Source organism: Vipera ursinii (assembly GCF_947247035.1).
Source record: "Vipera ursinii genome assembly, chromosome: 2".
NCBI lineage: Eukaryota > Metazoa > Chordata > Lepidosauria > Squamata > Viperidae > Vipera > Vipera ursinii.
In genome coordinates, this window is record NC_139513.1 from 192,849,160 (window position 1) to 192,875,686 (window position 26,527).

General features: G+C 43.3%; 1 protein-coding gene across 2 annotated transcripts; it reads left to right on the forward strand.

Moving 5' to 3' along the window:
- Positions 1 to 25,167, forward strand: ZYX (zyxin). 2 transcript variants are annotated; one of them, XM_083355500.1, is made up of 10 exons: positions 1 to 266; positions 7,447 to 7,724; positions 19,178 to 19,368; positions 20,078 to 20,176; positions 20,742 to 21,233; positions 22,217 to 22,367; positions 22,643 to 22,812; positions 23,717 to 23,895; positions 24,024 to 24,144; positions 24,236 to 25,167. In XM_083355500.1, exons 2-10 carry the CDS (start codon positions 7,469 to 7,471, stop codon positions 24,344 to 24,346), a joined length of 1,770 nt encoding a protein of 589 aa, XP_083211626.1. In that variant the 5' UTR covers positions 1 to 266; positions 7,447 to 7,468; the 3' UTR covers positions 24,347 to 25,167. The 2 variants fall into 2 exon arrangements, with proteins under 2 accessions (XP_083211626.1, XP_083211627.1); XM_083355501.1 differs by lacking the exon at positions 1 to 266 and adding an exon at positions 6,748 to 6,833.
- The last annotated feature ends 1,360 nt before the right edge of the window (positions 25,168 to 26,527 follow it).

The window sequence follows — 26,527 nt, forward strand, 5'->3', positions numbered from 1 at the left end:
GAAGGCTCTTTTCGGCGGGAGCGGGGCTCCAGCGGCTCGGCTTTCCTCCGCCCCCGTCCCCCGCTTCGCTCAACTCCCCTCTTGGCAAGCCCAGGCTGCTTAGCAAAAGTTGCGCTCGGGCCAGCCAGGCAGAGAGACGCCTGGCCACGGGCAGCCGCCGCCGCCGCCGCCGCCAGAGGCTGCGATTTTTTTTTTTCTTCCGTGGAGACGCAGCGCGCGCCTTCTAGTCCCGCCGAATCCCGGAGCGGTCTTCGGCCCCTGGAAGGGTAAGGAGTCGCCTTTGCCCTGCGCCTCGCGCCTCCATCGCTTTGCCTCGCGGCGCTTCCCAACGCCTGCTTTGCCTCGGGCTGGAGGGCGCGAGCGGTCCCCATTTTTTTTTTCCTCGGGGGGCCCTGATTGGTCATTCCCGGGTGGCGCGGGGGAGGGGTGGGTGGGTGGGGGGGGAAAGAGGTGAAGCCGTCCACTTTGCCCTGGATGGCGGCTGTGCGTGCGTGACGTGCGTGCCTCCCCGTCGCGTGCAACAAGCTAGGCGAAGATTCTACGAGAGGTGCGTTTGTGCAGCCCTGGGGGGGGGGGGGAACCGCGAATCCTTGAGAGTTTCGGGGGGGGAGGGCGAGCGCTTTACTCTGAGACCGGCGAGGCTGGTGGGGCCGAAAGAGCAGGGCAGGATTCTCAGGAAAAGCGCCTCCTCTGGGGAAAGGTTGACAAATTGCGGGGCGCCCTCTTTGGACTTTCCTGCGACCCCCTCCCCTGCTATCCCCCGCGGCCGACTCCCCTTCTTTGTCTTGGAAAGTCCCGCCAGTTGGTGAAAGCTGAGCCGCGCGCCGAGAATGGTTGCCTGCTTGAAGCTAAAACAAGCCGGAGGGGGGTGGTTGCAACCCCGCGCCCCCGAGCGCTTTTCCAGATGTGTTAAGATAGCGGAAAGAAGCTGCAAGTTCTTGTCCGGACGGCAGCTCTTGCGTGACTTGTGTGTTCTTCCTAGAAAGACGTGTTATTGTTGGTGCTTGCTGAAGCTTTCCCGGATTGTTTCTTTTATCTTTTTTTGGGTCGAATTTTTACAGCCTTCCCAATGGAAAAAATAATAGTAAAAAAATAAGTTGGGCTGAGTGACTTTATCTACATAAATGGTAAATACTGATATCCTCTGCAGTCTTAATATATAACTTTCGTTTTTGCCCAGAACCATTTTGCAGTCTCTCTCTTTTACATGATGAGCAATGAGAAGAAGTGGAGAGGAGAAAAAGGGAGCAAGCAGATGAAGAATTCAGGCAACATGTTCACAGTGCTATTATTTATTACGACCCTCTTTCCGCTGAGGACCATATGTGACGCTCCGGCTGCTTACATAATTAACACTTTTTATATATCAGAATTGAGAATTCAGATGTACAACTATAATCCTACCTCCACATTTTTCTCATTAATCCTAACTAGATCTACTGACCCTAGATGATCTGGCCTCTGCTATTCCCAAGTTGATTTGAGGCAACAAAGGTCAATTGTTTGATCTCTTCAGGCATACTTCTGGGAACAGCCCAGCCCACAATCTACATATGGCAGAGCGACTCTTAGAGCATTGGTAAACATCCTGCTTGACTGTGTCTGCGACTGTCTGTGTCTACAAGAACCAGAGGTTGGTCATGCATCCAACCAGAGACATAATCCGTGACACATATGGTGTGTTGTGGTTGATAGATCACAGGTTACAATTCTTGTCTAGGAAGCAGACTCCAACCTGGATATGTCTGAGCCCTGAAGGCGTCCTAAATTCTAGTAATGGAATTGGCTTGCATTTCCAGAACTGAACATATTACTTGGGAAGCTGTAGTAATGCCGCTGGGGTGTGTGTGAAAGTCCTAATAATAAGCAGGCATACACAGAATGAAGGCTACTGCTAAGCTTGTAAGCCGCCCTGAGTCTTCGGAGAAGGGCGGGATATAAATGGAATTAAAATAAATAAAAAATAAATACTGTAAATAGAGCTGCTACCGGAAAGGAACTGAAGCTAGGAAGTTGTGCAAAAACATTTCAGCTTTAAAAAAAACAAATCCTTCACCCTTTTCCTAAGCCCTTAGCTAATTGCATATCGAACATTTCCCAATCTAAAGAAAAGCCATGCTATTATTGGTTTTTTAAATACCATTCGTCCTCCCAGAGAAGCCCAGAGCAATGCACAAATTTAAAATGATCCCTAATAAAACATCCCACCGGTGTTAGAAGAACTGTAACGCTACAAAGATCAAAATGAAATGCATTTGTAAAAGTGATATATGCTTGTGTAGCAAGCTATGTGGTAAGACTGTGTAATTCTGGAGCAGTTGTGCAATAAAGGACAACATGATTGTACAAGCAAGTAGGCTATGACTCTTCAAGTGGAGTGGCGGTCAAAAGTAGAATGCTTTTATGTAGCACAGCGTTTCCCAACCTTAGGAACTTGAAGATGCGTGGACTTCAACTCCCAGAATTCTCCAGCCAGCATAGCTGGCTAGGGAATTCTGGGAGTTGAAGTCCACGCATCTTCAAGTTCCTAAGGTTGGGAAACGCTGATGTAGCAGACCCACTGGAAATCTTAACAGTTACTTTATAATATGGAGTTTGGTGAAGATATTAGACTCATTCTTTATATTGGGTGGAGTTGCTTATTATGCGTATGTATTCAGCGGTTGACCACTAGATACTTGAAACTGCACTGAAGCAGGATGGGTGGTCCAATTACTCCTAGCATGGTGTCTTTTGGAGTTTTTCTGACAGTTAACTCCACAGTCCCTTATTACTGGTCATCCTGATTGGGGCTAAAATAAAATCCAACATTTTTGAATGGGGAAGACTGGTATTGCTGAAACATTAAGGACACTTTGCAGTGTCAAATCAATATAAATTTTGGAACTGATGAGACAATGTTTCTAACACTTCATAAGCTGGATATAAAGCCATTTAATATTTAAAGGAGAACTCCCCTGTCAAGATGGTTTTTGCTGTTGCGGTTTTGCTGCTATACTTCCAAAAATGAGAGAAATCCTTTGAACTGAGGATATATTGATATATTTAATTAGAAACTATTTTAACAGTTGTATGCATTTAAAAATTACACAGACTGGCTGCAGGACTCTGTTGGCCCTTCTCACTTTTTCCCCCCTGAATCTTTCTTGCAATTTCACTTTCTTTGCCAACAAATGAAACAAAAGGTATAGGATTAGTAGTGAGCAATTAGCAATGAACATTTGGTGGGAGTGGTGAGGATAGAAGGAAGATAATGTTGTAAGTTACTGAAAAGAAGAATTTGTGTAATATGCTTACAAAGCCAATTAGGGAAAGGGAGGTGTAATGCTATTGTTATATCTTCACTAAGGGCCACTGAGGTTGCCTTTTCCCATAATTTTTGTATATCAGTATTTAGAAAGTTTTTTCTTGTTCAAAGAAGTAGCATTTTGTCTTTACAGCCTACCTAAAGGATCGATATAATTGCAGATATGGTGTACTCCTGATTTACTGGACCTTTGTTTAAAGGGTTTTGGATGCAACACATAAAATTTGTTAATCATTTTATGCATAATGCTATTTTTCACGTGCATAACATCCCATTCACCTTTTAATTCAGATGTAATGGTATCTCTTCCTCCATCACACCACAAAATCAAGGGTAACATAATGACAATGAAAATTAAATAGAGTAGCATTTGTATAGCTTGTATGTTGGACCAACTCTTGTGAAGGGGAATTTTTGTCTGTCTTCTAAGCATTTTGATAGAGTTAGTTTAGTGTAATTCTCCATGGAAGGAATTCTTCAAAGAGGTGGAAACCTTTGAGGATTTATTTTTCATTTACTTTAAAAAAAGGATGAATGGATGATGGAGAGCTTCATTTTTCAATCTTGGCATGATAGGAAGTAATAATATTTTTGCACAAATCCTAAGCAATTTAAAATGAGCTGCACATGCAGTTTGCACTGATTTGAAGGCAGTTTGTATTCCTAAAAAGTACTCAATTGCCTCTCACTCTTTTAAACCCAAAGCTTTAATCTGGTTGACCAAAAGCCATTAGGTAGTCATTGAAAATTTTGTGGCCACCCTGCCAAATAGCTTGTTCTAGAGCCTAGAGATACAGTAACTGGTTGAGACTTGCTCATATGAGAAATATTCTCCCTTGCCTGTTACTTGCCCATATGAACATTATAACTCACTCTTTCCGCTGGCTTTTGTTTGGTTTCTTAAGCACAATTGGACTCCTTCTATCAGTTGACCTTGGAAATGAAGTGTCTCTCGAGAGACAATTGCAAAATGTAGTGTTTGACTTAGTGCTGGTGAAGGCAAGAAAGGGAATAAGATGGGCAGGGCAGCTGCAATTGGAAAGTGGCTTGTTGGCGGGGAGAGCGAAGGAGTTGGAACAGCTGCTCATACCGGGACAGCTGACTCCATAGTCTTTGTATCAATGTTGAGCTTTTCCATTTTTATTTGATCCGATTCCGCCATCTCTTGGAAAAATTGGTCAAATATAGTCAGAAAAGTTGGTAAAGCAGAACCTTGTGTTTGTTTAATGTAACTCAGGAAAAAAACAACAATGTGGACTTTAATAACGAGCTCTTATGTCATGAAGTAGGATGAAGAAGGAAATGTTTACAGGTGAGGAAAAGGCCTTAGGACTTGAAGAGGAACTGCTTCTAATGCCTTTCTTGGCGTTAGACAGGAACTAATATGAGCTACTCAGATACAAAGGCAAAAGCCAGAACAAGCAGGTTCCCATATGTCAAATCCTAGGAAGGACAGTGGAATGGTAACTATTCTGAGTTTTGAAGTCTAATACTCATGATTATAGTCATACGCTTCACCTTTTATATTGCTTTTGGATCAGCCTTGAACCCAGCTGAACCTATAAGAAAAGTCATCTGGCTCAGCATGAGAACTGATCGAATTTGGGTTGGAATATAACAACAGCATCGTTAATATTTTCCTCCATTCTGTATATCTGGAGCAGAGTGTTAAAGATACCTTCTTGCATCTTCATAGGACCTCATATCGATACGGTTCTTGAGGGTCCAGTTCTAATGGTGTGGTAGACTGCATTTTCATCCTTTTGACCAGCTGTACCAGTAAAATGAGAAATCTGCGGTTCTTAATGAATTAAAGTGGTCTCAAATGTGTGTTAATGAAGCCCTTGGTAGCAAGATGTGGTCTGTCTATTTCTGGGTATATTTATTTAACAAATTTATATAGCCATCCTTGCATCAGTGGAATTCTGGATGGCGAATAAAAGATAAAACATAATACACGATCAATCAAAAAAGTGATGTCGGGGCCACAGTAAGAACACCTTACCAAAATGTATTCCCTTCCACACATGCTGGTCTCCATTGACATCTGGAAAGCAAAATATTCACAGCCCATCCAAACCCAGGGGAAAAGTTGCTCCATAAGGCAGGTACCAGGGCAGAGAAGGCATGCCTCCCGCTAGCAGGTGACATTGCTTCACTGAGCTTGTCCCCTCTACTGGATGTAGTGCGATGGACAGAAACTCTTGTGGTTAGACAGTCTTGCAAGTAATCTGGCCCCATGCTATATAAGGCTTTTAGCACTTTGAATTGCATTCCAAAGCCTACTGCAAGAATCAGTGCAGCTCAAGTGTTAACTGCTGCACATGGTGAATTCACTACACATGTAGTAGCATTCTGGACCAGCCCAAACTTCTGAATGCTCTTTAAGGGCAGCCCCATGTAGAGTGCATTGCAGTAGTCCATTTGAGAGGTGATTCAGGTACAAGTGACCCTGAGCAGTGCCTCCCAATCTAGGAATGAATAGAATTGGCACACAAGGTTACAAAGGCTTTCCCAGCCATAGCTGCCCCTTCTCTTTGAGCAGGACCCCCAGCTTATACACCAATTCTGTCTGGAGGAGTGTTACCTATCCAGAGTTAACAGTGAAACGTTACTAAATGAGGCAAAAGACCCACAATCCCACAGCCACTCTTGTCAGGGATCAGGTGAAGGCTGTTCTCCCTCCTCCAGACCTCCACAGCCTCCAGCCACTGGGAGAGCACCTTGATGACATCACCTGGACACTGATATGTATGAACACATAAAACATACTGATAAAAAAAAACTTTTTTTGTTAAGTGCAGGCCTTTAAATAAACACCCTTCCCAGCACAGTTGCTGTGCTTTAAACTGCAGGGGCAAGCATTTAATGTTTTAAAAGAGGATTCGTGTTTTTATTAATTTAAATTGGTCTGGTAAGGCTGTGCTTTAACTGCCTGGGAACAGTTGCCTGGCCTATTGAAAAGCAACCTTTTTTTTTTTTTAAAAAAAAAGAAAACTAAAAAAAAAATATATTACCCCGTGCCAGGGTTGCAGCTGATAATTGGCTGCTCCCCTGTGCGTGCCTTGGCTTCAGCAGCAGAAAAGCCCAACAGCAAGGCGTGCATCCTCTAGGGCAGGGGTCGGCAACCTCGGCTCTTTTATGACTCGTGGACTTCAACTCCCAGAATTCCTGAGCCAGCTATGCTGGCTCAGGAATTCTGGGAGTTGAAGTCCACGAGTCATAAAAGAGCCGAGGTTGCCGACCCCTGCTCTAGGGCAATCTCTGGGCTGCTCAGTCTGGGGCGGGAAGACTTGTGACTCCAGGAACGTATCGGCACGGCTGGCTGGCTGGGTCTAGGAGCTGCTTCCTGTGTGGGCGGGTGGGGGAGTGGCAGCATCGATAGCTGAGAGGCAAGGATGCTGCCCGAGAACACTTGTGACGGGAAGGATCAGGAGGAGGAGGAGGGGGCAACGAGGCTGCTGCCCATGGATATCGGGGGCTCCAGAGGCTGCCTCACAGATGCCAACGCCATGGAGACAGACAGGTTTCCTTTTGTTCTTATCCTATCCGTTGCCAAATTGCCTTTGTGTTAACCAGCGATAGCCAGTGCCTTGAGGTGACGTGAAACAAGGGACAGCAAGCAAGAGAGAAGAGTGTGAAAGGGCATGAAGGAAGATAGCAGGAGGTGGACAATTCTATTATCTGCCTTAAAATGGGTAGAAATTGCAGAGTGTCATCCTCTTCACCCTCTTCCGTAATACACAGATTCCTATTCTCTCAGGCACGTAGCGGCATTGACTGAAGCATGTCTCTTAAGAGTGGAACCTACCCTTTCAGGCATGTGGTTTCTTCTGTGGCATTTATCCATCTTTCCCCATGTGAAAGAGCTTTGGTTGTTCCCAAAATATATGCAGAGAGGAAGTTCAGGCCTGGCTGTTCTCTCACCCTAATCGGCTGAGGCTTATCTACACTTTGGACCTTGTTTATTTGTTCCTTGCATCCTGCTTGCCTCTGCCTTTTCATTTTTAACAGCCCGCCCCCCTTTCCCTTTCCACCTTAAATACTCTCATCCATCCTTCCGTGCACCAGACTCCATGCCACTCCTGCCTTGTTTGTGACTGATGGGAGGGTTTTTCTTTCTTTCCCTCCTTATCTAGGTCCTGTGTCACTCTCAGAAAGATGGCCTCATCCGGTGCCCCAGGAACCCGCATGACCTCTACTGTCAGCATCAACATCTCCACTCCAAGTTTCTACAGCCCTCAGAAGAAATTTGCACCCGTTGTTGCTCCCAAGCCCAAAGTGAACCCTTTCAAGGCTGCTGGATCAATCCCTGAAAATGCTTCAGAGCAGAGGCTGCCCCCGGCTGCAGGAGCATGTGCCCAGATAGGAAAAGTGGGGGAGATCCCCATAGCTGTGACTCTTCCCCCAGCAGAAGGCAAGTTGTCTTTGTTGTCTTTCTTCTATTGGGAAAAGTGAAGGATGCTCAGTCAAAGGACAAGATGGAAAAGTGGCGGTGGTGGGAGGGGTCGTGGCGGTGGCAAGGAGGAAGTGTCTCACAATCACATCAAAGTTGTAGCTGCCGGGTTAGAAGAGGGTGTGGATCTCTCTAAAAAAAAAAGTGGAATAATCTCTCTGAAGGTGTGGCTGCCAGAACTTTGCTGAGTGAAGAATGAGAAAGCAATCTCAAACAGGGCTGACGCTCCATGATTTACCTCTGAATCATCTGGAATATTATATCCCTTAATGGAACAATGCTAGACTTGCGGGAGGAGCATCAGATAACTATCCTGCTGGGGATGAAGGCAACTGTCTTCCTTAGAAATTTAACAAGTGGCCTTGGGCTAGCTGTGGATTCTTAATTTGACTGTCTCTCCTCCTTGCTCGCAGTGGTAATAAATGAATATAGTCAGGGGTGATGTAATGATGAGGCATTTATTGGTAGGAAGAGTTCTACCACAGGTTTCAAAAATTAGTTTAAGATTCTGGTTCTGGAATGCTGCCAAGAGACGCTTGAGTTATAGAAGCCTTCCTACTTCTAGATTGCAACTATTTGGTACAAACTGCTTGTACTTGTAGACAGAGATTAATTACTGCCTAGGTCAGCAGTCTGCCCCATTCCCCAAATCATCAGGACCAAATTGCTAAAATGTGGTTGCAGAACGGTCCTGTAAGCTCTCCCTGTTTAGGGAAAAAGTTAAGCCTTAAAACAGATGTATTAAGGGAGGTTAAATACATCTGTATTTTGGATTTACTTCCCCGAGCCTCCTCAAAAGCCTTTGGGTATACTTTCTTCAGCCTTCAGATGTGGATGCAGTAATGGTGGTAGTGGGAATCTCCCCTGAATTTTTAAATTTATACTTGAAACCAAGTTCATATTTGGAGAGCAAAAGTCCAGAGCCAGTTTTACTTAAATAAGACATTTTAATTTACTGATCCTTTTCTGTTTGTATATCTTCCTCTGTTTTCCTCTGTTATAGGTAGTCCTCAACTTATGACCACAATTGAGCCCAAAATTTCCATTGCTAAGCAAGACCGCTGCTCAGAGAGTTTTGCCCCATTTTACAACCTTTCTTGCCACAATTCTTCAGTGAATCACGGCAGTTGTTAAGTTAGCAACTTAGTTGTTGAGTGAATCTGGCTTCTCCATTGACTTTGCTTGTCAGAGGTTTGCAGAAGGTGATCACGTGACCCTGGGACTCTACAACTGGCATGAATACGTGCCAGTTGCCGAGTGTCTGAATTTTGATCATGTGACCGCTGTAAAACAAAAAGTCACTTTTTTCAGTGCCATTGTGACTTTGGTCACTAAACGAATGGTTGCACGTATTGTTAACTAAGACATTTTCTTTGTTTTCTTTCTTTCCTTCAGTTTAGACAAGGATATTCTTGTCTAACAGAGGGCTTTTTAGTCTGTCTTTGTTTTTTTTTTAAAAAAAAAATACCTTTCAGTAGGATACTGTCTTCATTATTTGGTTTCAGATACCCTTGGAATTCAAGTTGCTTATTTTTGCCCTAGTAAAGTTGGCAGACTCCCAACAGCATGTCCTTGACTCTATAGCTGGGTAGTAGTAAAATTCTTTTCTCAGCTATAAATAAGAAGTATACATAGACTTTCATCTCATCTGAGGGAACCTAAGGAAAACGTGTGTTGAATTGCTTTTGCTTTCTTCCTCAGCTCAGCTGTTGAGAGGCACTTCTGGGGCTCTGAACAGTCTTCAAATACACACATGCACACATACATATACATACATACACATACATAAAACATGGGAATTTTTAAACAAAGTTATAATAGAAAAGACTGGGATGACTTGGTCACAATATATAATTAAGTGTGATCAAAACTAGATTTATCTGAAACTTTTAACTGATTTTTTTCCCTAATGCATTGTGTAATGTTTACAAACATTAAAAGTGGCTTCTTGATTGGCTTCTTCATTATCAAAAATAAATGCCTGATTGCTATTTACTAATATAATTGAATATGCCAGAATAATATTTGATCCTTGAGATGTTACAGCTCTTATGGCTTCTCAGTTAGTGCACCTGCTCCATTTGAAACCCTGGGGCCCTTATCCCAAATCTAGCTTTTGCATAATTTTTGCCTCTTCAACCTAAGGCAGATATAAGTATTGCATGAATATGTTTGTTTTTCTTATTCATACTCTGTTATTGCTGATGGGACTTCTCTGGAAACACATTGACATTTTAATTATAAAATACCCTTGGGATATCTGGATGTGAAAAAAGTCAATAGCCATATTAGTAATTAATGATCTGATTATCTTTCTAATTGGTGAATAGTTGAAATCCAAGGGACAGTTGCTCCTCAGTCCCAATTTTCTTTAATGGGAGTTAGGAAGGGCAGAGAGAAATATTGTCAACTTGGAGCAAGAACAATAGTGCTTTATGGATACAGAACTCGGGCATCTGTGAAGGCTAGAGAAGCAAAGGAAACTAGATACAGAAGTGGTTAATGTTTCCGTAATGGGGATGACCTAGCATTTGCACACAATGATAAGCCAAATAAAGAATCAACCATGGCTTATGAACTTAGCACTACTAAGAGAGTATTATTCATGATTAAGGTATAATTCTGGCTTATAATTACATGAGCAAGAAGACTAGACTTGATAGTTTCCAGGTTAGTAGTAAATTCGCTTCCTAGTCTAGAAATGGTCAAAAATTCATTAGTTTGACTTAGCAGAATCGGTTCTGTTCATTCATGACTAGAAATATTTGGTCCTTAAAAAACATCTGGTTTTGATCCCTGATGGGGGGGGGAGTAAGTAATATAACAACATAATTATATGAATGCTAGAAAGAATACCACTTCTAGTGCAGAAGAGTTAGTTGACGTCTTGAGTCACATTTCAGCCATAGTTTGGATAATCTATAAATTAAATGTTAAACTTCTTGCTGGACTGCAGTGGGAACTTTACAATATTTGAGGGGCTGCCACAAAGAAGAGGGGGTCAACCTATTCTCCAAAGCACCGAAAGGCAAGACAAGAAACAATGGATGGCAACTAACCAAGGAGAGAAACAACCTAGAACTAAGGAAAAGTTTCCTAATGGTGAGAGCAATCAACCAGTGGAACAATATGCCTTCAGAAGTTGTGAGTGCTATCATCACTGGAGGCTTTCAAAAAGAGACTGGGCAATTATTTATCTGAAATGGTATATGTCAGTAAGTGTGAAGAGGTCTCCTTGAACTAACAAGAAGTTGCACAGACAATGAAGGGTACTGAGAGCAGTAATAGTCACACAGTAACCACAAGAGACACTGAGGTGTGATAAACAGAAAAATATTTTACTTTGTGGTTGAAAAACAAAGCACGGTCAAAAATAAACAGTCCAGGTCATACACAATAGTAACAGTCCAAGTAGTAATCCAAATACAAAGTCTTCTTTCCCGTCCAGAGGTCAAAAACACAGTTGTTCAGGTTTAACACAGTAGTAAACCAACAATAGCAGTAACAGAGTAACTAACAGTGAAAAAACAGCGAGAGCAGAGAGAGAGAAGCTACGTTCCTAGCTCCCTCTTATGGCCATCCAAAAACTTACACACCCATTGGCCAATTAGCACCTTAAAGTTACAACATCATGGTTTATATATTTCCAACCCAACTAGATAGGCTATCACCATATGCCTAACATTATAGGGTCTCCTGCTTGAGCAGGGGGGTGGACTAAAAGACCTCCAATGTCCCTTCCAATTCTATTATTCTATATTTCTCTGCTCACTTGCAAGTTACTTGCATTCAGACAATTAGGAGAGTGGAGAAAATTCTATTTTACAGACTCTTATCCTATCTTTGTTTCTAAGCAATTCTAAAATCACTTGGTCCTAAACAAATGCCATGACTTTAGTTCCTGGTCAACTGGCATAGAATTAGGCCATGCAACAGGGTTGATTTTCTATAGCCCATCAGCATTATATTCAAATAGTAGACATGTTAAAAAAAGATATACATAGGCAAACCACATTTTTCAAAAAAAGTATAATTCTAGAAAAAAAAAACCCAACAAGAAGCATCACAATTTAATGAAATAAATACCTACACCTGCCGGAAGAAATTTTGCCCACTACTGGAAAAAAAATACAATTCTGACAATATCTGGTTGGGAATGTGGAGAATATGCAGCAATGGCAAAACTAAGGGTGTATATTCACAACAGAACCTTAACCAAATTTAAGCAAGAATGGTTCCCATACATATAATATACATCATACAGCATGGCAAATACAAACACTTACAGCAGGGGTGTCAAACTCAATTTCATTGAGGGCTGCATCAGCATTGCGATTGCCCTCAAAGGGCCAGGTGTGTATGGCCAGGATGGGCGTGGCCTACTGGGTGGGCGTGGCTAGAGTGCGTATGGCCTACTGGGTGGGCATGGACAGCTCTACAACGTTGGCATCAAGGGTGCCTATGGGGGCCTGGGCAGGAGTGGGACAGATCTGAGGGTCTCTGGCAGAAGGAGGGTCTCTGGGCCAGGGCCAAGGCAGCGGGGGCCGTTCCCTCACTGTTTCCAGGATGGCTTCGCGGGCCACATGAAACCACTTCGCGGGCCGGATCTGGCCCCCGGGCCTTGTGTTTGACATGTCTGACTTACAGTTTAGCTTCTGTTCGGACCATATATTTTATAAAAGCTGTAAATTAGCAGAAGCACAAAAAAGGGGGAAATTAGAAACCAAATAATCTTTTTCTTTTTTTCCTTTCTTTCCCTCCCCCCCCTTTTCTCTTTATCTTCTTTTATCTACTGGCATTTTAATTGTCAAATTTGCTTTGTTTATCTTCATTACATTGGTATGCCACTTGGTTTGGATTTTCGTCCTGCAGAGTGTTGAATTGATTTCATGCAGTATACCTCCTACATCGTTTAGCATTCAGAATAGGCAAATTCATCTTCCTTTGTTCTCAATCCTTTCATCCCTAGAGAACAGATTGGGATTAGTTAATGCCTGGCAACAGGCTGCTTCGGAGGCGCTCGACCGCGTTGTCCCTTTGCGGCCTCTGACCCGGCGCAAGTCCCGACTCGCTCCTTGGTTCTCCAAGGACCTGCGGGAGATGAAGCGCCAGAGAAGGGGCCTAGAGAGCATTTGGAGAGCCAGTCGGTCTGAGTCTGACCGAACACAGTTAAGATCCTTTTCTAGATCCTATCTTGTGGCAATGAGGGTGGCAAAGCGCGCCTACTTCTCCACCCTCATTGCGTCCGCAGATAATCGCCCGGCCGCCCTATTTAGAGTGGTCCGCTCCCTTTTAAGTCAAGAGACGGGAGAGGACCCCCTACATGGACGGGCTGAGGAATTTAGTAAATATCTGGTGGACAAAATTGCTCAGATTCGGGCTGGTCTGGACTCTGACTGGGCAGTATCTAACGAGAGGAAATCGATGAAGTTGGCCAAGTACATCTGGGAAGAGTTCGATCCTGTGACTCCGGATGAAGTGGACAAGATCATGGGGAAACTAAGTGCCGCCACATGTTTGTTGGACCCGTGTCCCTCCTGGCTAGTCTATGCTTCTCGGGAGGTTACACGAGGCTGGCTCCTAGCAGTTATCAATGCCTCACTGAGTGAAGGGTACTTCCCTGCTGCCTTGAAAGAGGCGGTGGTAAGGCCCCTCCTCAAGAAACCGGCACTGGACCCAGCTGTTTTAAACAACTTCCGTCCTGTCTCCAACCTTCGCTTCCTTGCGAAGGTCGTTGAGAGTGTGGTGGCGCGACAGCTCCCTTTGAACCTGGAGGAAGCTGAATATCTAGATCCGTACCAATCGGGTTTCAGACCGGGGCACAGCACGGAGACGGCATTGGTCGCGCTGGTGAATGATCTCTGGCGGGCCCGAGATAGAGGTTATTCTTCTGTCCTGGTCCTATTAGATCTATCAGCGGCTTTTGATACCATCGACCATGGTATCTTACTGCGTCGTCTTGAGGGGCTGGGAGTGGGAGGCACCGTTCTGCGTTGGTTCTCCTCCTACCTCTCGGACCGTTCGCAGACGGTGTTGGCAGGAGGGCAGAGGTCAAGCCCTAGGCCTCTTAATTGTGGAGTGCCTCAGGGTTCGGTGCTCTCGCCCCTCCTGTTCAACATCTATATGAAGCCGCTGGGAGAGATCATCCGTAGCTTCGGGGTGAAATATCATCAATATGCTGATGATACCCAGCTATTCATCTCCACCCCGAACCAACCCAGTGATGCCCTTGATGTGATGTCCCGTTGTCTGGAAGCGGTACAGATTTGGATGGGAGAAAACAGGCTTCGACTCAACCCGGCCAAGACTGAGTGGCTGTACATACCGTCATCTCGTTTAGTCCAAGAGGTTCCATCTCTGACTATAGGAGGAGAGATGTTACCTCCCATTGATAAAGCACGCAATCTGGGCGTCCTCCTAGATTCACGACTCAGTTTTGAAGATCACATTGGAACCGTGGCTAGGGGGGCATTTGCCCAGATTCGTCTTATATACCAATTGCGCCCCTTTTTGGACCGAGATGCCCTACGTACAGTCACCCACGCACTCGTTACCTCCCGTATTGATTACTGTAATGCTCTCTACATGGGGCTGCCCTTGAAGACCACCCGGAGGCTTCAGCTGGTGCAGAATGCAGCTGCACGGGTTGTGATGGGAGCTTCCCGATACTCCCATATTACACCCCTCCTGCGTGAGCTGCATTGGCTACCAGTTGCCCTCCGGGTGAGATTTAAGGTGCTGGTACTTACCTTTAAAGCCCTACATGGCTTAGGTCCGGGATACTTGCAGGACCATCTGCTGCCGGGAACAAATTCCCATCGTCCAGTACGCTCACACAGAGAAGGCCTCCTCAGGGTACCGTCAGCTAGGCAATGTCGGCTGGCGACCCCCAGGGGGAGGGCCTTCTCTGTGGGAGCACCAACCCTATGGAATCAGCTCCCCCCTGAGCTTCGGATAGCCCAAAACCTCCAATCCTTTCGCCGCGGCCTCAAAACACACCTGTTCCACCAAGCTGACCTAGACTGACAGGCATTTCAATTAATTTATATTTAGTATTTTTAATTCATTTTAAAATTCTCTAATTTTTATTGCACTGATGTTCTCAATTTTCATTTTATCTTGATTTATGTGCTTATTATATGTTTTATTGTGAGCCGCCCTGAGTCCTTCAGGAGATAGGGCGGGATATAAATCCCATCAATAAATAAATAAATAAATAAATTAAATCTGGCAATTCAGCATCTGTACTTAATTGCAAGAGTGCCTAGAATTCAGAATTTTTCTTGGCCAGTTTTATTTGAATAGTGGTATTACGGCTGTTCAGAGGATAGGCCTCTCAGCATTTTGGTATCTGAGAATTTATAGAATAGCAGCTACTAAACACGACTGGAAAATAGCTAAACCTTTGAGTTCCTCTTAATACCTTGATCAGAAACTGTGAAAAAAAAAGTATTGTATCCCCTGATATTTGAAGTAGTTTCAGCTTTTCCCTGAGCTTGGTAATATCTTTTCTGTTATTTTGATTTTGGGTGAGGGAGGGGTTATGAAGATAATCAATACAGGCTGTAAGTCTGTGAAAGGCCATCAATTAAATCTTACTTTACTCAACTGCTAAGTAAAAATTGGCCTTGTTGCACTTGTAAATTTGAACATCTGGTTTATTATTTGTGATATTTATAATCTCAGTTCTATCAGATTCTTGTTGAGGTGCACACGTTAATAGAATACTGCCTGCTTTCAAAAAATATTGGGGTGTTCTATTAATTTGTGAGCCCTACCCAGGATTTGTTGGGATTGGAGCAGTTTATAAATGTTGCAAATATTACATGAGGTGGTAAAGGAATCAGAATTGAGACCTGAAGTCACTTGCCCATCGGTAGTGACAAAAAGCATGCACAACCCTAGCAAGAACATTTGTCACTGTGGGTAGATCCAACATAGTTGAAAGCTTCTGTTTGTTTTGATATGGGGACAATTTTGTGCTTTATATGTCAGCAAAAATTTAACTTGCCTAAAAAAGAAACCATATATTGCCTTGTTTCTTCCCAAACAGGAAGAAATGTTGCTTGGGCAAAAAAGTCTTTCTTAGCTCAGTTCTGCAACCTCATTTCCTCCAAAAAGTGAGATAGGCAGCTGGTAACCAACATCTGGAACTTGGACTCTTTTCCTCTGGAGTCATCATTAGTCCTTGTCCTCCTCCTATGCATTGACTTAGCTGTTTTTTCTCCCAGGAGAGACAATGCACAAAATTTCTGTGGTGGGCTCTTCCTTGGCTTTACTTCAGGAAGATAATAATATTATTGCATAATAAATAGGAGAACTACCTTCACTATTGAAGGAAGCAAGAGTTTGTGTGTGGGTTATACATGTGTGCGTGCATGTGTGTGTGCACACGTGCACACACACACACACACACGTATGTACCTACGTATATATGTATGTATCCCACTATTTTATAAATGACTCAAGGTGGCGAACACAGCCAGTACTCCTTCCTCCTCCTGTTTTCCCCACAACAAAAGCCCTGTGAGATGAGTTGGGCCAAGAGAATGTGACTGTCTAAGGCAGACATGTCAAACACAAGGCCCGGGGGCCGCATCCGGCCCGCAAAGTGGTTTCATGCGGCCCGCGAAGCCATCCTGGAAACAGTGAGGGAACGGCCCCCACTGCCTTGGCCCTGGCCCAGAGACCCTCCTCCTGCCAGAGACCCTCAGATCTGTCCCACTCCTGCCCAGGCCCCCCATAGGCACCCTTGATGCGAATGATGTAGAGCTGGCCACGCCCACACAGTAGGCCATACGCACTCTAGCCGCGCCCACACAGTAGGCCACACCCACCCTGGCCACACCCACCCGGCCCCCTGAGGGCAACCGCAATGCTGATGCGGCCCTCAATGAAATTGAGTTTGACACCCCTGGCTCTAAGGTCACCCAATAAGGCGGGACTAGAACTCATAGTCTCCTAGTTTCTAGCTTGGTTCTTTAACGCTCTGCAACTTCTTTGTTTACATAAATGAATATGAATTTGTCTACCCCTCTAATTTTTGCTATCATTAAACTTTAGCCCTATTTTTTAAGCCATTGTTTAAGTTGCCGATGAGGCCTTTCAATAGGAAATATTATGTAAGAAGATGGGAAGGAAAAAATAGCTAAGATAGCACTTAGGACTATAATAATAATAATAATAATAATAATAATAATAATAATAATAATAATAATAATAATAATAATAATAATAATAATAATAATTTTATTTGTATACCGCCCTTCTCCCGAAGGACTCAGGGCGGTGAACAGGGCAATAAATAGTAAAATACAGAAATACAAAAATTAAGAATGGATTAAATAGAGCCCAGTATTTCAGAACAATAAGTTAAAATACATTTAAAACATTAAAACAATAATAAAACCCAAACCCATCAGGCCAGGCCAGCTTGTTCAAACAGGTAGGTCTTTAGATCCCGTCGGAAGGAGCGAATCCCTATACAGTGCTTTACAGCCCTCTCTTAGCGGTTTACAGAGTCAGCATATTGACCCCCAACAATCTGGGTCCTCATTTTACCGACCTTGGAAGGATGGACAGCTGAGTCAACCGTGAGCCGGTGAAAATCAAACTGGCGAACTGCTGGCAGCTGGCAGTCAGCAGAAGAGGCCTGCAGTACTGCATTCTAACCACTACATCACCACTATCTTAAGATAGTATATATTCCTTTTTTTCTAATGAAGATAGACTGCCCATGGCCAGAATCTTTGTATTTGTTCATTCGTATTTACCATTTTCCCACCATTTCTCAAGGGAACTTGCTTTGGTTTGGGGAGATATGTGTGGAAATTGAACCCATCTCAATTGGTAGGTAATAGAAGCGCAACATTTCAGATCTAACTATAGGCCAGTACTTAGAGGATGGCAGAGTTCCACATTTCTGAGATAGCATTGATTAGCATTGACGAGACAACGTTTTGTCTGCATTTTAGAATTTAAAGAGTAGCAGCAGTTCCCTACTAGTTTATATGTCCAACTTAATAAATCATAAATATATATGAGTTTATGGTATTCAGAATATCTAGAAAATAGCAGGTTAGAAAGGCTGGTCTATGGTGTATGTTGCAATTTTCTTTGCAAAAGATGTTAAATGAATCTGGCTTCCCCATTGACCTTGCTTGTCAGAAGGTCACAAAAGATGATCACATGATCCCAGGACACTACAACTATCATACATACAAACCAATTCCCAAGCATCTGAATTTTGATCATGTGACCATGGGGATTTTGCAAGTGTGAAAAATGGTCATGTCACTTTTTGCAGTGAGATTGTAACTTTGAAGAGTCACTAAATGAACTTTTGTAAGTCAAAGCCTACCTGTAATTTTGTTAAGATGCTTAAAAATAGTTGGATTTCAAGCATATGGAAATATAGCACAGTTGCCTAAACCGGGGGTGTCAAACTCGCAATGTCATGTGACATGTCGCCATTGCTGGCAATGGGGTGGCCGCGGTTTTGGTGTGACGCATCTGGCCCATGGGCCGCCAGTTTGACACCCCTGGCCTAAACTAAGTAAAACTGTAACAGAACATAATAATAAAAAAACAAAAATACCTTTATATGAATTAACATTCTTGAAAAATTTGTTTTGAAAGTATAAACCCAGTTTTGGCAAGCATTTGACTTTTTAAATCCTGTAGTACTCTTGTGCTATTGTCAAGATCTGATTTTTCAAAGGAACATAAGTGTACAGTATATCTATGTTCTTTGTGTGTAATATGCTATCAGTTCCGGGATGCAGAAATCCGGATGACATCGATGGCAGTAGAATATTAAAAAAAAAACAACCCAATAACAACTCCTTCTTTATTCCCATCTAGAGGTAATCTGGATTTTTGCAGCTTGCAAATTAATGGTTTTTTTTAAAATCAGAGGTGAATTGCTTTCCTGTTACATATATTTTGTAATTCTGAACTATATTTATAACATTATATTGGTCAAATGTTTCTCAAATAACATATTATTACACGTGAAGATATGGTTCAATATAAAATTGCCGAAAGTGGATCAGCCTTCCCCAGCTATGTACTTTCTAAATCTGCTGGATCAAAACTTCCTGGATAACCTGATCATTTGGAGGGATTGTTTCATAATTATGGGAGTTGAAGTCCAATAGAACTGCTTGACATTCTTTGTTGTTATCACTCTAGGGCAGGGGTAGGCAACCTCGGCTCTTTTATGACTCATGGACTTCAACTCCCAGAATTCCTGAGTCAGCTGACTCAGGAATTCTGGGAGTTGAAGTCCATGAGTCATAAAAGAGCCGAGGTTGCCTACTCCTGCTCTAGGGTATATGCTTCTGCTACCAAGGGGGAATGCAACCCTTTTTGGTGTCACTATGCTAATCCTCCATGATTTTTGTTCTCTACAGAATTTCCTTTGCCACCACCGCCGCCTCCGGGAGAAGAGATAGTGGTGGTCTCAAACAATGCATTCCCTCCCCCACCTCCTCCTTTTGAGGAACCATTTCCCCCTGCTCCAGAAGAAGGGGTCTTTCCTTCCCCTCCTCCTCCTATGCTGGAGGAAGAACCCATGTCTCTGAGTGGCTTGCCTGTTTCTCAGGTGAGTCCTCACGTAAGATAATGGAAAGACATATTGGGGAACTATTTTTCCATAGTTATCTTTGTTCCTACTGTGCTTTAGATATTTGAGCTCCAGTGTGTGCTAGGGCAGAATCTAATAAATGAGGAGAAAGTCCCAAGGATGTCTAAATGGACATGTCTGTTAAAATGAAGTGAGAAAGGAAGGGGATATATTTGTGAGCAAAGCATGTGCTCCTGCCAATATTCCTTGTGTTCTGCCATAATTAAAAGGGAGTTTTAATTGCAATTCTGCATGATTTTTTAAATGTCTTTGGTTAAGTTTGTACGCTGTGCAGATAGACATTCTCTAGTTTATAGTAGTGGTGTGGAGTTTTCTTCAACCACACATATTTCTGAGACTTGTAGGGAAAAGAAAAAAACTTATGTTGAAAGATCGTCTCCCAAGCAGTAGCAGTTGTAATCACCTTTCAAGCATCTGAGATTTCATCTGGTTTTGGCTACGTCCTGCAAGCACGTCTTGAAAACACTGGTGTTTGTCTAAAATGGAGTTTTGACTCTGTGGAAGTGATGTGAATTCAGAATGAATTGTTATTAGGACCCTCCTTGGCAATCTTTCCCTTTTGTTCTGTGGTTGTGTAGTTGTATTGACTAGAATTGACTGACATGGTGGTTTATGGGTTTAGTAACCTCCCTCAACATGTATCTTCTTTTCTTTTCTATACTGGAAGGAGAAGGACCGTGGAAAGATGAGCAGCATTGATCTGGAGATTAATTCTTTGTCTTCAATGCTGGAGGACATGGAGAAGAATGACCCTTTCAAAACCCGGGTGAGCTGCAGTACAGGATGGCTTTTCCAAACGCTTTAAACTGAGCTAGTCAGTGAACAGAGGCCCAGCATGACTAAAGAGTTTTCAAAAAGCATTCTTTAAAAAGGAAAGAAAAGTATTTTAAGGAGAACGTGAGCTAGGGTACTTTGTTTGATAGGCTACCTTTCTGTGTGAATATATTTTTTTATATAATAGAATGTTTATACAAGAGTCATCTGTAATCAGAGATGGCCATGCCATCGCTTGACTAACTCTGTAAAAATTAAGTGCAAGTCCTTGGGTTTTGTGGCAAGCAATGGATCAGGTTTCCTACACTTGACTTTGAGATGAAAAATCTCTGTGAGGGAAAAAAAAGACATTCAAACTAAATCTCAGTCTGGAGTAGCTATACGTATGCTTATTGAGTAGAAAAGAAGACTTGGGCGATAATGTCTGGGCTAGTGTGTGGCTGTCACCCCTTTCTCTGTTCTTCCTCTGGATGCTGAAGCTAGGCTAGACTATCAGAGTCTGAGTGGGATGGAAATGGAGATTATTACGTTGACTTTTTCTCATCATTACCTTTCAGCTATCTTCAGGGCCGATAGTTCCAGCAAATATAGGCTCCGCTTCTAGAAGTTCTTTAGAAACTGTAACTCCAACTAAAGACAGTCCAGTTCCTATTACCCAGGCTGCATCCGGTCCAGGTGGAAACTCTGTGGCCAAACAGCCAGAGGAAACTGTTCCTGTTCCTCTACCGTGGGTAGCCATGAAGCAGCGTAAAGACTTGCCATCATCAGTATCACCCGCTCCTCCCCCAGCTCCATCAGTTCCTAAATTCACTACATCTCTTCCTGCCACGGGTCCAAGATTTGTACCTAAACCAGCTCCTGGGCCTCCTCCAACTTTGCCAAAACAGCCTGCTTCATTTCCTGCACAGTCTCATTTCCCAACCCCTTCGGGCACAGGCTCGGCTCCGAAGCCACAGCTTCCCACTTTCACTTACGCACAGCAGCGAGAAAAACCGCAAGTCCAGGAGAAGCCATATCCTACTGGCCAGCCATCTGCCCCACGAGAAATGGTGAGGATGCAAACCTGTACGTGAGTAAAGAATAGCATACAAAAAAACCCCCAGGATATCCTGTTTTTTCTTACTCCAAATGCATAGGGAATATGGGGCTGATATCACCTGAATTGCATTTTGGAGGCGATTGATTAAGCAAAATAGGTTTATTTAGTTTATTGGAGGTGTAACACATTTATTTTGCTTTATGTCTTAAGGAAAAAAGCCCCCAAGTCCTGATGGTTTACCGCCAAATATTTTTTAGTATAGGTGGGTGGGTTCTGGAAAAAAAATGAGGGGGAATTGACAACCCTTGAACTGTGGATTGTCTGCCTCTGTTTCATACAGAGACCTCAAATCAGACATGCTTTTAAGTACTTTAGCTTTTAAAACAGGAAAAAGAAGCCTTAATCGGATTTCAGAATTTGGCATCAGTGCATTTTTACAGAACCAAGCCTAAATGAGTTCTTTATTCTTGTCTCAATGGCAGGTACATTCCTATACATGATATACCTTATGGATATATACCTTATAGTATTACAGAAAAGCCATTGGCAAGAAGTTTTTTTTAAAAAAAAATCCAGAGAATAACTATGCATATTATACATGCATGTGCATTTATTTCTGTATTTTAGTTTTATATGTTTATAATATAACTTTTCCTTAAAGTATATATTTTCTAGTTTTCGTGGTTAGGAGGTGAAGGAGAATGAATGATTGTTTCCATCGCCATGTCAAAGCTATTTGCATTAGTGGAAATGCAGTCCTAATAATTTTCACCTGAAAATTTACTAATTAAACGCCACTGATCCAATAAAAATAATCTCTCCCTTTTAAAAAACAGCAACAACAAAAAGCTGGTCAATGGCACAGAGAATTTGTTCACTGATCAACAGTGTTAAAGGGAGCATGAATTGATCTTGAATATATGCTCCAGCATGTGAGGCGCTTACAAGTTGGAGATTTGCACTTATCTCAGATTATCTTCTTTATTTGTCCAGCGCAACCCCGTATCTCTTCCAAATGCTGGATCAGATCCACCAAGGAACAGCTCTGCTCTGACCATGAAGGAAGTAGAGGAACTGGAGATGTTAACCCAGAGGCTCATGAAGGACATGGATCATCCACCCCATGCTGAAGCCTCCACTTCTGGTCTGTGGGAGGATGTGAATTTTAGCAGGGGTGGGGGGTGGGTGTAGGAGAGAGCGGGAAAACAATCTATTTGCTCCTTTTCTTTCTTTTAGCAACAGTTTTAATACATTAGAGGTGGGAAATTTTCTAACTTTTGGGTCTCCAGGAAACCTTTCAAAAAAAAGGCCCACTTTTGCAATCATGCAAGAGTAGATAAAGTTTAGACTAGAGGGATGAATACTGTACTTATGTAAATATCTTCTCAGACTCTCCCCTCCCCTTTCTTCCCATTGAAGAATTGTGTGGTTTGTGCAGTAAGGCACTATCTCGGACTCAGCCTGCAGTCAGGGCCTTGGACAAGCTCTTCCACGTCGAATGTTTCACCTGTTTCAAATGTGAGAGACAGTTGCAGGGGCAACAGTTCTACAATGTGGATGAAAAGCCTTTCTGTGAAGAATGTTACGCGGTGAGCAAAAATGGTGGGGGAAGGATAAAGTAGCCCATCATGGAGTCTAGGGACAGGGCAGAATGCTTATTTGTCCTAGCAGCGCGTGGCCTGTTTTCATGGACTCATTTTGAGGAATTATACTGTCGGCTGATGAGAGCCACCTGTGTAAATTGTGTGGTGACCTTTTTTGCTAGCTTGACGCGCCTTGATCGGTTGTTTATTGTTATGAGAGCAAGCATTTTCCAGATAAATAAAAATACAGAGTTTGGCTATGTTGGCTGGAAGTTGTAGTCAGCTTAACTGAAGGACATCAGATTATGAAAAACAGTTTTCACAAAGTTCCTTTGGTATGGCCAGCCAAAGTGATGGAATCTTTGGGCCCAAAAAGTATGTTTGGTGTGAGCTAACTTGAGTACTAATCTGAGAAACTGTCACATTTTTTCCCCTCTGTGCTCCCACTTAGCTCTTAGTTTTAGATATCACAAGATGGGTCACATGAGAAGCTCAACCACAGGGAATGGCCAAGTCTGTGTAAATGTTTAATCTGAATTGTATCTTGTATGTAGTCAAGTACATACAAAGATGTGTGCATGCTCAGGTTAACTCTGAATAACCATTCAATTTCACCTGATAGAAAATTACTTTCACAAGAGGAGGCTATAGGAGAAAATTTCAAGGGAGTTTTTAAATCAGATGAATAAGAAAGTCAGTGCATTGCCCTGGCATATGGGAGATTAACGTTACTAAAATAATCTAAGGTTACGTTGAACTGGGCTTATTTTCTTAACAGTTTCTCTTCTTGACTGTTAATCTGGTTGAATTAAGTTGGCTAATTTTGATGGCTGTGTCCTACCAGAGAAAGAAGTAATGCTGTCAACTGGAGCAGATGTGCTTCCTTTCTGATCTGCTTTTTATTCTTCAGGGCACCCTAGAGAAATGCTGTGTGTGTAAGCAAACAATCACAGACAGGATGTTGCGGGCTACTGGTAATTCCTACCATCCTCAATGTTTCACATGTGTGGTGTGCCACAAACCCTTGGAAGGGGCATCCTTCATTGTGGATAAAGCCAACCAGCCACATTGTGTTGATGATTATCACAGGTATGTCCCTTGAGTTTTATGTTCTCCTCTCTGGCCATGCTGATCCTCTGTGCCCTCAAGCTTGGATTTGACCGAAAGGCTGAAACTGAGCTTCTGAATCTCTTGTACTTTCTCTTATGCACTTGCAGAAAATATGCTCCTCGCTGTTCAGTATGTGCTGAGCCCATCATGCCAGAGCCTGGGAAGGATGAGACTGTTCGTGTGGTGGCCCTGGAGAAGAATTTCCACATGAAATGTTACAAGTGTGAGGTGAGCACCTTTTGCCTTTTCCCTCCCCATTTCTCCTTGACGTTAACATTTTAGTCTGCCTTGCTCATTTCTTTTCCTGTTAACCTTTCAGGATTGTGGGAAGCCCCTGTCCATTGAAGCAGATGACAATGGTTGCTTCCCTCTGGATGGCCATGTGCTGTGTAGGAAATGTCACACCACACGTGTCAAAGCTGCGGCCTGAGGACCTTGAATCAGGAGATGCCCTCAGTGTATTCCTCCCATCCAAAGCAGTAGACCTGATCTTTTGTATGCTTTTTCTTATGACTCCTTCTTAAGATCATGAACGCATGTTGCCTGTCTGGCAGTATCCCTCCCTTTTCACTAAGGGCTCCTCCACTACTACTACTACTACTATTCTTCTTCTTCTTCTTCTTCTTCTTCTTCTTCTTCTTCTTCTTCTTCTTCTTCTTCTTCTTCTTCTTCTTCTTCTTCTTCTTTTTTTTTTTTTTTTTTTAAAAAAAAATGTATCCCTTACAATACAAGGTCTTAAGTCCTCACTTTCTGGCTTGGAAACTTACCTTGCTATAAGCTTTTTGGTCTTACTGAGTAATAAAGTAGTCCTGGAACAAAAGGCTGGATTCTTCCAACCTGCTCTTTCTTTGAGGAGCTTTGCCCTGTCCTCTGTTCAAATGTGGAATGTAAATTACTATTTTATATCTTATTTTAGAGACAGAATATACATTTCACAGCTGGCTTGTTTTCTGTACTGGACTCACTTGCCAAGATGCTTCTCTGTGTCAGCAAGAGAACTTTTTGTTCCTGAGTTAATGGACCAGTTTTCTCCCATGTGTTTCCCAAATCAAGGTGGTCCCTCTTTTTGTGTTTGTTGAACGTGTGATACTTTAGCCTAGTCACTTCTGTAGTGCACACTATTCAAAGGGCTACTTATTTGTTTACAATGGGCTTTTGGGAGTTTATTGTGGAGCTGGCATAGTAATGTAATCAGGAGTTGTCCTTCCCTCAATCATTGTTTTGCATCAATAAAGTTGTGCAGTTTTTTCCCCTGTTGTCATTCAATCATTGATTGATTTATATTCCACCTTTATTATTTTTATACAGTGGCAAATATATCTAATGTTCCTTCTTCCTCCTATTTTCCCCACAACAACAACCCTGTAAGGTGAGTTGGGCAGAGAGAGAGCGACTGGCCCAAAGTCAACCAGAGTTCTTGTGTTAACAATACCAGCCAGTCATCTTTTCTTTCAAACTATCAGTAGTCTTCTGCCTTAAAGATCATGTACAGCAGCAGCCCCCAACCCTTTGGGCACCAGGGACCGGTTCTGTGGAGAAAGGTTTTTCCACATACTGGAGAGGGTGTGGTTTTGCATGCTGCTGTTCTGTACCAGCCTACTACCGGCCCTGCAGATAAGGCAGGGACAACCCCTTTTACAAGAAGGCAAGAGGCTGGAAGTAAGCCTGCCAAATTTATGGACACAAAAGCAAACAGAGCAAAACAAGACATAAACCATGAAACAGGAGCTATTCAAGCAGTTGCCTTCAGCAAAACAGCCCTCCCATGCATTACCCGGCCGCCCTGTTTAGGGCAGATAATCGCCCGGCCGCCCTGTTTAGGGTGATTCGCTCACTTCTTAATCAGGAGGTGAGGGAGGATCCCTTGCAGGGTCGTGCCGAGGAATTTAGTCAACATCTGTCGGATAAAATCGCTCGGATTCGGACCGGTTTGGACTCCAACTGGGCAGAGTCTGGCGATCAGGACACGAGCGGTCTTGTCAATGTTATCTGGGAAGAGTTTGATTCTGTGACCCCTGATGAAGTGGACAGGATTATGGGGAGGCTGAGCTCCTCCACATGTTTGTTGGACCCGTGCACTTCCTGGCTGGTTTATGCAGCTAGGGAGAGGACACGAGGCTGGCTCCAGGCGGTTATATCTGCTTCTTTGAGTGAGGGTTATTTCCCCACCGTCTTGAAGGAGGCGGTGGTGAGACCTCTCCTCAAGAAGCCTGCCTTGGACCCAGCTGTATTGAACAACTTTCGTCCAGTCTCCAACCTTCGCTTTCTTGCGAAGGTTGTTGAGAGTGTGGTGGCGCATCAGCTCCCTTTGGTCCTGGATGAAGCGGATTATTTGGACCCCTACCAATCGGGTTTCAGGCCCGGGTACAGCACGGAGACGGCATTGGTCGCTCTGGTGAATGATCTCTGGAGGGCTCGGGACAGGGGATATTCCTCTGTCCTAGTCCTATTAGACCTCTCGGCGGCTTTCGATACCATCGACCATGGTATCTTGCTGCGGCGTCTCAGGGGATTGGGAGTGGGAGGCACAGTTCTTCGGTGGTTCTCCTCCTATCTCCTGGGACGTTCGCAGTCGGTGTTGGCAGGGGGGCAGAGATCGGCCCCTAGGTCT

Bases quoted from the DNA above. Each gene is read 5' to 3' on its own strand.
- ZYX (XM_083355501.1), top strand. From the start codon at position 6,775: ATGGATATCGGGGGCTCCAGAGGCTGCCTCACAGATGCCAACGCCATG. The intron at 6,834-7,446 runs GTTTCCTTTTGT...CTCCTTATCTAG, and splicing joins AACGCCATGGAGACAGACAG to GTCCTGTGTCACTCTCAGAA. The intron at 24,145-24,235 runs GTGAGCACCTTT...TTAACCTTTCAG, and splicing joins TGAAATGTTACAAGTGTGAG to GATTGTGGGAAGCCCCTGTC.